Here is a 10,392-nt window from a genome sequence, read left to right on the forward strand (position 1 = left end):
TATACAGTTAGTTCTGACATAGCAAACCGATAAATTTAACATTTTTTAAATTAAACCGCCATCAATGAGGACATTATTTTCTGACGGTAAAACTTTCTAGATTATGTGCTGAAAACCTGATTGTTATGCGTTATATCAGGGTGTCTATTATTTTATTGAAATGCGAAGAGGAATTTTAATCTTTTAGTCTATTATGAAATAAACATCTCGGTTAGAAGAGATTTTGCTACTAAAAAGTTTTTTATTTATCGAGATATAATTTACCTTTTGTTCATTACAGAATCAATAGACATTTCAAGGCACTTTTTGTAGACTGTACAAATTGTTTTATAGGTTGCAATGAATATACTTTGATATTGTGAATAATTCTATAAGTTTTTAATTTCTCCTCTGCTCATATAGAATATTAAATATATTAAAAGTTCATAACATTTCAAAGATTTTAGCAAGGATGTAGTACACCAGATTTAACGATTTCAAAATTTTTTGAAGGTTTTAAAAGATTTCACAAAGTTTCAAAATATTCCAGTGATTTCAACGAATAAAAAATATTTCAAAGAATTCATAGGGATTTCAACAGATTTAAAGAATGTTTAAGATTTAAAAAAGTACACCAGATTTGAAAGATTTAAAAACACTTCAAAGATTTAATCAATATTTCAAAATTTGTTAGAAGATTCCAAACAGATTTTAAACGTTTCAATGATTTCAAACAAATACAAAAGGTTTTAGAAAGATTTCACGAATGTTTTTAAAAGTCCATAAGGATTTCAAGAATTTCGTAGATTTTAAAAAGATTTCATAAAGAATTTGTAGGGATTTAAATAGATTGAAAGAATTTCAAAAAGGGAGCAGTACTTCAGATTTTAAACGATTTCGATTTTTTTTTAGAACATTTCACAAATATTTTGAATGTTTTAATGAATGTAAATTAATACGAAAGATTTCAGAAGATTTTTAAAAATTCATATGGATTTAAAAGATTTCAAGGATTTAACAGATTACAAGAATTTCAAAGTTTTCAACAAGGAAACAGTACACCAGACTTCAAAAATTTTAAAGATGTTAATCAATTTCCAAATTTGTAGAAGATTTAAAAAGATTTCACCAAAATTTCAAATATTCCAGTGATTTTAAACGAATACAAAAGATTTCACAAATGTTTAAGAGAATTCATAAGGATTTCAAAGATTAAAGAAATATTTCCAAGATTTTACAGAAATTTCAAGATTTTAAATACTTCAAAAGATTTCAAAAAATTTTAAAGATATTAATTACATCAAAGACTTTACAAAGATTACAAAATATGTTCACAAAGACGACTTACGTTCGTAAAAAAATTGAGAATTTGTTTATGTATGGCTCTGCTTTCTTTAGAAATTGTTGGCCAATGAAAAATGAATGGGCTCATTTTTGTAAATTTATAGCAAACGGTTATTTTATTATTTGATGTAAAAAAAGAGATCTGGGAAAACTTGATTTCTTAACCTGGAAAAGACCTTGAATTTTGTTCCTAAAAATCGCTAGATACCCTGTATATGAATAAAAAAATTTCAGCTCCAAGAAATACCAAATTCATTTATAGTTTGAGTCGGACAAAAAACAGTTGTGTTTCGGTACCCGAAAGTAGAAAAATAATTGTTAGTGTTTCTTCATTTGGATTTTACAAATTTTATGTGTAAACCTTTTTTCTTTAATTTGAAATTAATTCCATTAAAGAAAAACATGTTTTGCCACTAACGGATTTTAACCATGGTTGTTGTATTTCTTTCCAATGCTCGACTCAAAAGATTCAATAAATAGGTGCAGTTGTAACTACGCTTTAGTATACATGTTTTAAATTTCGAATTTTGACAGGTAAATTTAAAAAAAAAATACATTTTTTGCAAAGATCTCGAAAATAACGCGATAAAACTTGTTTAGGGAAACAATTTGGTTTCTTTGCCTTATTTCCGTATCTTGTGTCGTCTTGGTCACACCAGGACGAAACTATAAAACATTCTTAAGAAAAAAACGACAGATTTTTTTTTAATACATTTACATAGAATATTCCAAATATCAATTTTAAACTTTATTGAAATTTTCCCATGGATTTTCTAGAAAAAGGTAAATAAATATATCAGCTTAAAAAATATCACACTTTTAACCAAAGATTTGGACATTCTTTGATAATTCGCGTTTTCAATTTTTTAATTCAAATACTCATAACTTAAAAAAAAGTGTAAATCGTTAAGATACGTGTCGTCTTGAATAACAATATATTTGAGTGGCAATCAATGATATTATGTAAGCTGAGCGTTGGATGCCTTCCCGATTTTAAATGAATTCGTCATTTTTTACTTAAGATTTTTAATTAAAAAACTATTATAGAACAATTAAAATAATATGAAACATAGCATGCAATAGATAAATTATAATTCAAAAAAATCGTATTTAAAAAAAAAACTTTCTACCAAATAGTTGAATTTAGGACTAAACAAGATCCATTTTAACCATAAATGAAATATTTAAATTTCCAGTTAACAAAAATTACAACAAAAAACCATTTTCAATTGAAGTGATGAATTTTCAACTGTAAATGATGAATCTTTAATTAAAATAGTTTAATTTTAAACCAAAAAGTGAATTTTGAACTATAAAATGATAAATCACCAGGTGGCAGGACTGAATTTTAAACCAAAAAGATGAATTTTCAACAAGGAAAATTAATTTCAAACAAAAAGACGACTTGCCTACCAAAGAAGATAATTTTAAGCTAGAAACGAATGTTTGACTAAAGTCATGGAATATTCTTAACTAAAATAATTACATTTTCAGTAAGAAAAGATATGTTTTAAAACAGATTTTAACAAAATAGCTAAAGTTTCAACTGTAATAATTAAATTCACAACAAAAAATTAACTTTCAGCCAAGCAAAATCGAATTTTCAACAAAACAGCTCACTTATTAAACAAATATATGAGTTTTCAAATAAAACGATGAACCTTCAATAAACAAAATTAGTTTTAAAAATAGGGTTTAACTTTTCAACAAATAATGAAATAATAACATTTTTATTTCAAAAAAGATGAATTTTTAACGAAAAATATAGTAGCTGATATTTCAATAAAAAATATGTTCATTTTTAATTAAAAGGCGACTTTTTGACATTGAGTTTTTAACTATGACATATTTTTCTGTCAAGGGACAGAAAACATTGCGAAAAAACTGGTAAATTTCCAACAAAATACATGCAGTTTCAGCGAGATACTTGCATTGTCAACACAAAATTATCAATATTTTACCAAAAATAGAATAGTTAAATTTTCAGCTAAAAAAATTAATTTCAAACGAAAAAAAAAACGAGTTTTCAACCAAATAGTTCAATGCAGTAATATATAAAGCTACTTTTAAAAATGGAAAAGCATGTTTATTGAATTTTATTGTGTGATTAAAACAAAATTAAGAACTCTTTTTTCCTGGATTTCCAGGTACGGTAAACGCCCTGGGTTTTGCAAAATGGAAAATAATATCTAAATACACTTATAGTGAAAAATCATTTTATTCCAAGTTATTAAAGAAACAAAGTATCGTCCCACGCAAATGGGGTTATGGCTTAGCCCTCGGCGTGCAGACATCTTGGCGGCTTACGTCACAACTTGAAATGCCCAATTTACTTTTTAAAATATAAAAAATAATTTAGAGTTTAAATTACAAAATTGTAGTTCATAAGAATATAAAAGCGAACAAAATACAAATTGCATAATTGCGTGATGATAAGTAATCAAATGTGTTTTAAACTTTGGTTAAAAATTAATTAAGTTCCAGTTTTTTCTGGTCTCAAAAAATCCCTATGAACTATAAACTAGAACATTTTGATTTATCTGTTCTAACAATTTCATAAATTAAAATAAGTCAGCATAACGAAAATTGTTATCAATTAATAATGCCACTATATATATAATATTACATTTGCAGAACTTAATATTGAGATGAGTAATTTCATTTCAGCTAAAATATCACTTCATATTTTCTATTTATGAGGTATAATATTCATATATAATAAAAAAAAGCTAAAATAAGCACAAAATTATGTTTCACGTTCTGCAATATTTTCCGTAAAGAAGAAACACATTTCCAGCAAAAATAAGTATAATGTATTTGGATTTCTGTACTAAAAGCAAAAATAAAAAATATTTAATATTCGATCCATGAGGACGATGTATTGTACTAATGATATAGAATCTGTAATACGTAAAGCCTGCAAATATTTTTAACACAGCATTTACTCTTCATGTTTGAACTGGACGAAGAAACTAAGCTCAAGTATTATATAATAATTTTGGCAAACAATAGAACATGCAATACAGTAATCTAATGAAGAGAAAACAAGAGTACGTTTACCACCTTCTTCTTTCGTTAGCTATGCGGTGCTGTAGGTTGCTTAAATAGCATGAGTTTGTACTGACCATATCAATAATTATAAAAATTATTCTATATACTGACTATCTTACACCGAATACAGAAATCTTGCGAAATTCAACTCACTTGTTCATCCTAATTGCCCTCAAAATTCTCGAGATTTGTACATGATAACTTAAGATCGGTAAAGAATATAACGATTTTCTTCTTCTGAGATAGAACTCAAAATTGCGATATCCAGCACCATTCAAATAATTTCAATAATGCAAATGGCATTATTGGGAATGGTGGTCTACCATTTCGCCACATAGTGTCGAAAAATGGAACTAGAAAGAGTAGGTTCAATTTTAAACATGTATTTTAATTGTTGAATAAAAGTGTTTTGCGATTTTTTTGTGAAGTATAAAACAATGATTAAATACTAAAAACACATAGTTTCAGATAGAATTTCCATCTTATACACAGAAAAAACACATTTTTGTGAAATAGGTTTAAAAAAAATACAATTATTTATCATTATTTCGTGTGAGTTTCAATGCATTTTAAGCTTAAATAAACTTCCTGTTAATGCATGTAGCAATAAATTTTATCCATATTATGCCAAGATTGCGAATAATAGACGACTGGAATTGAAATACGATTTCTAGCCTAACTTTTAAATCAAATTTTTAAATAGTAAATATTTAATGTATAAATTGACAAAAATTTACTTTGAATTCATTTTTGCTTCAAAATAAGTCCATTTAAATTTATAATATTTTGAAAATCACCATAAAGAGAACCAAAATGTTTTTTTTTTAGAAAAATATTTCTGTCCAAAAGTGTGGTTTTTCACTGTATAATATGTAAATTGCATCTAAAATACTTTTTTCCGATAAAGACTTGTTTTTATTATCCAATAAGTATTTTTAAATTTCACAAAAAAAATTGTTAAAAGACTTTTATGCACAAATTAAAATTCATCTTCAGTCTATTCTTTCTAGTTCGAGTGTTTTTCACCAGGTGGCGTTTCGCAGTTTAATCATTCTCAATAGACCAAATAGTTCAAGGCATAATAACTACAATACACGCTAAAAAAAATACTGTTAAAAATGCTGTAGATTAAGATATATATTGCAAGATTCTTAATCACAGGTAGCTAAAAATAGTGAATCTTCTTTAATTCCATTTTTCAATATCTCTTTATATTTACAAAGGCTTGTATGCAATTGTGGGTGGCCTCAAGAGGAACTGATTGATTAATTAAATGAAATATACTAAAACTAAGACACAGTTCAGGTCATAACGCGGTTGAGACAATGTGAATGAATTTCGCTAGATACTTCGACATTTCAGTCGTACTTTTAATCCATCATTTAAACGAGACTTGGTAGAACACCCAGTCTTCAAAGAAAGATGGAATGAATGCACTGTCTCTTGTGAATTTTACTGGAATTGAGAGTTGAGTCAGCACCTCCTCAAACATCTTCAATGATTCTGGACAAGATGCTCCATTTCCCTGTAAATGTTAGGTAACGACGTTAATTATGAACATAAGAGGCCATCCATAAACTACATTATCAATTTGACGGGCGGAGGGGGTCGAGCAACAATCTACGGTTGGTAAGAGAAGGGGGGGGGGGGGGGGGGGGACTAAAAGTAACGCTACAAACCTATATAACATTTAGATTGGGTAAAAATTCTACTATTTGTTTAAAAATTAAATTATTTTTTTAGAAAATGTAACTAATTTTTGTTTAATTATTCTTTTTTGGTCGAAAATTTAACTACTTGGTTGAAAGTTGAAACATTTTAAGAATTCCTTTTTTTGATTGAAGATGTAAATGTATCTAATTTATTTTTAGAAAATTTATATTTTTGGTTAAAAAGTCATCTTTTTGGTTGAACTCTTTTATTGAAAATTATTTTTTTCTGTTAAAGATTCATAATTTTATTTGAAAATTCATGTAAATACTCCAAGTTTGATTCACACATTAGGTATTTGATTGAAAGTTTATCTTTTTTAGTTGAAAATTCAGAATTGGACTTGAAAATTCATGTATTTTTTTTAATTTTTTATGATAGAAATTAATTCTTTAATAGTTTTTGAATGAAAATTCAAATGTTCGGTTGAAAATTCTTATTTTTTATTTGAAAAATAAACTACACGGTTTAAAGTTTACCTACTTTTAAAAAAATTACTACAATTGATGCATCATTTCAGTTGAAATTGAAAATTAATCTATTTTATAGAAAATTAAACAATTTGATAGAAAATGAAGCTATTGGGTTGCAAATGAACTTTTTTCTTGAAAATTAATATTCTTTGATCTTAATTATCTATATTAACTATTATTATTATTATTATTATTATTATGATTATTATCAATTCATTTTACAATTTTTTTGAACTGAAAATCTGACTATTTTATTTTCTGTTTAAAATGCATCTTTGTTTATCAGAAATTCATCTAATTTTTTTGATGATTCAACTGTTTTGTTAAAAATTTTGATTTTAGTAAACAAATCATTTATGGCACAAAAGTTATCTTTCTAAGTTTAAAATGAACTTTTCTGTTGAAGATTCAACTGTTTGGTTGAAAATTAATCTGTTTGGTCGAGGATTAATTCTTTTTTATTAATATTTTTTGCTTGAAAAATTAACGATTTTTTTAAATTTAACTACTTTAAAAAAAACGTCTACAATTTCAGGGTTGCCACAGACTTTCCATTTTTAATTTCCCTGTCTTTTCCCTGACCTCTTTTCAAAAATCCCGGACTTTTCGACATACCTACAGCAAACTCTAAGCCCAAAAAAGAACACAGCAGGGTTGTAAATCATACATAGTTTTTTTCTTCCAATTTATTGAAAGTTGATGATAAAACTCTGACTCTTTTACATAGAAAGCTTTAAGAGATCTGTAGAAGTTTTGAAAAGATTCATCATTAATTAAAAACTTGGAATTATTTCCAGTAATTCATACGCAGTGTGTTAACCTTTATTCAGAACTTCTAAATATATTTTAAAACTAATCCAAATTTTCCTACAATTTTTGAAAATCCAGCAAATTAAATTAGATCCTTAAAATCTTCCATGTTCTTCTTTGATCATTTTATAAAAGTGAAAAATCATTTTTAATTTATCTAAGAATCTTAAAAATTTTTTTATTCTTTTGTAGTTTTGCACAATTTTTAAAAAAATTCTAACTTCCTTCCTACATACTGATTTTCCAATAACAGTTCGCCGTACAGTCTTACACGTCAAACTCAAACTGCGCGGTCAAACTAACAAAATGGTGGAATTAAGCGGTTGCGTTATTTAAACGAAACAGGGCCTTCAAGTGGCTAGACCATGTATTTATTAGAATTAGATCATGCTTAACGCTGCTTCTCTGCGCCTACTACACGTCTAAATTGTAAACAATAACAGACCTGCCCATTCATGCACGGGCGAGTCCTATGCCCATGGACATAGGAAACAAGGGACTAGGCATGCCATTGTGGGGGTGATGCAATGAGGGGGGAGGCCCGCCACCTTTTGATGTCCCGCGACAAACATGGCAGCTCCCACATGTTTATATTTTCATGCACAGTTTGTCGGCAAAAATGCTCGTGCGCATAATCAAATGGCACATCGTAAGATGGTGGCTCTCCCCATTCATGGAATTCTCCCCCCTCCCGTGGATTGAACCCAGCTGGCATGCCTAGTCCCGTGTTTCCTATGGCCATGCTTGCAGGGTTTGACGACAATATGGTCGGTATTTCTTTAACATAGTAATTTAATAGAAACTTTTTCAATATTATAATTATTTAGGACCATAGAAACATTCTTGCATGCCTTCTATTTATCGTGTCAAATTTTCAGCACGATATCTCATTCCATGTGGACGTAAGTTGAGAAAGAAAACTTCCATTGATGTTTTCTTCATAAAAAATATTTTCTCAAAATTTCCACCGGAACAAAGCAGAGACATGGACCTTATTACTTCCTCTTTCATTTCCCAAACTTTCAGAGCGATACCTAATTTCGTTTAGACGTAAGTTGGGAAAGAAAAATTGAAGACCAGGCTTGGTCACGTGACCCTCTCGTCACATGGCCTTAAATTTTTTAAATTAATTGTACGAATGGCGGTAATGTATCCGGATCTATACGATAATAATTAAGAAAATATGTATATAAATTGATGTGGTGCTATATATTAAAAAAGTAAAATAGGCTTTTTTAAAGGAAATTCATTTCTAAACTAAAATTTTGATATTTGAATGAAAAACCGAACCGAATATGTATATTTAGTAAAAAAACTGCATAATTTTGAAAAATATTTTGGCAGTTCTTGTAAAATTTAAGGTTTACTTCAACAGTTCACCAATCCTGAAAAACTATTTCAGCCAAACGATATTCATTTCAAGCGCAGAATAACATACTTGCATGCCAAAATATTCTGACCTCATGCAGACCTCGTTGTATAATTTTCAATAGAATCAGTATGTCGTCTTTTTATTTTCAAAATTCAAATTTATCTTTCTTAGTTGAGAATCAACTTTTTTGTTTGTTTGAAAGTTTAACTATTTGATCGTTAATGTAACCGTTTTTGACTACATTTCTTAGGAGTTAAAAGTGTTTCATATTTAATTCAATATGCGGTATTTACATTAATATCATTCAGAAGAATTTACACTCATTGTATTCCTCTATTTTCGTGAAAAGTCTCCCTATCACCCCGGGTTTGAGATAATTTTGAGGTACTATATTGTTCGGTGGATGGGGAGGGGGGGTGCAGAACTACATTCTTCTAATATGGGAAACGGGGAGGGGATTAAAATTGGCACAAAATTGGTAACGTAGTTTATAGATGATACCTGAGAAGAAGCTCGAAACATTCTACTGTCCAGCGGAAAAAATCTAGTATATGACATTTGCCATAGAAACTTTTTCTGTCATATATGCATGGGGAAATTACGTCTACGGCAAGTGCCACTTACTAAATTTTTCCATTTGACAGCAGCATTAAGCAATTTTATAAAATTGTTGTTACTAACGTGGGTCATATATTTTCCCGTGGGCTTCAAAACTTTAAGAGATGAATTTAATATGAGTCGAATGAAATCCCAAGCATCACCATGGGGTGTTGTACTGATCGGTATGTCTGTCAAATCGCCGAACACGTAGTCAAATTGACGTCCTTCTTCCAATATGTGAGCTAATGTTTTTACACAATCACCAACAATAATCTAAAACATAGATTTTATTTTAGAAGATACAAATGATCAAATATAAAAGCAGAGTGAAATACTCACTTCATAATTATCAGTCTTTCTTTTATCCAAGCAATCGCCGCAAACACTTCTCATGTGCTGACTGCAGGCTTTCATAACCACGTCGTCTATCTACAAATAATTATGCAACAATTATTATGCAACCTACAGTAGACAATCACTCATTCAAATGCGAATGTATGCAAAATAAGTAATGTAATAAAATTAATGGTAATAAATGTGTATTTTTAACCCTTAAAGGGTATACTGGGCGTAAAATACCCAGCGACTTATTTGCGCTTTAAAAAAACGTACCAAATTCAAGAAAATGAAACATACGGTGCCAGATTAACAAATTACATGAAAACCTATTTTTCTATGTCATTTTCACATAATTTTGATTTTTATAATTTTTATACGCAGTTTAAGACCAATAAAATAATTTAATCATGCAAAGTACGGTGTTTCATTTTTGTCATTGAATTGAAGCTTTTACTTCTCACAATTACCAAATCGAGTTGCAAATTTGAGATACTAAACAAAAAGCACTAAGAATGGTGGGCCTGGTTCTAAATTTGTATAATATGAAAAAAAGTTTATTTGTTGTAAATATTTTTTTTTTTATAATTATTAAAGTTTAGAACCAGGCCCCCCTTTCTTAGTGCTTCTTATTTATTATCCCAAATTTTCAACTCGATGTGGCACTTCGTGTGAAAATAAGTTGGGAAATAAAACAAGTGAGGGTAAGGTAGGTAT

General features: G+C 28.5%; 1 protein-coding gene across 1 annotated transcript in view; it reads right to left on the reverse strand.

Annotated features, from left to right (window-relative positions):
- Nucleotides 1–5,494: 5,494 nt before the first annotated feature.
- The window catches only part of LOC117178746 (spermine synthase), a 25,715-nt gene continuing 20,817 nt past the window's right edge, over nucleotides 5,495–10,392 (reverse strand). The window contains exons 5-7 of the mRNA XM_033370183.1: nucleotides 9,679–9,768; nucleotides 9,421–9,612; nucleotides 5,495–5,899 (exon numbers count right to left, since the gene is read on the reverse strand). Coding sequence (XP_033226074.1) covers nucleotides 5,753–5,899; nucleotides 9,421–9,612; nucleotides 9,679–9,768 — 429 coding nt within the window. The 3' untranslated portion in view covers nucleotides 5,495–5,752. The remainder of the gene's footprint in view (nucleotides 5,900–9,420; nucleotides 9,613–9,678; nucleotides 9,769–10,392) is intronic.

The sequence above is a fragment of the Belonocnema kinseyi genome, chromosome 1 (genome assembly GCF_010883055.1).
Source record: "Belonocnema kinseyi isolate 2016_QV_RU_SX_M_011 chromosome 1, B_treatae_v1, whole genome shotgun sequence".
Lineage (NCBI taxonomy): Eukaryota > Metazoa > Arthropoda > Insecta > Hymenoptera > Cynipidae > Belonocnema > Belonocnema kinseyi.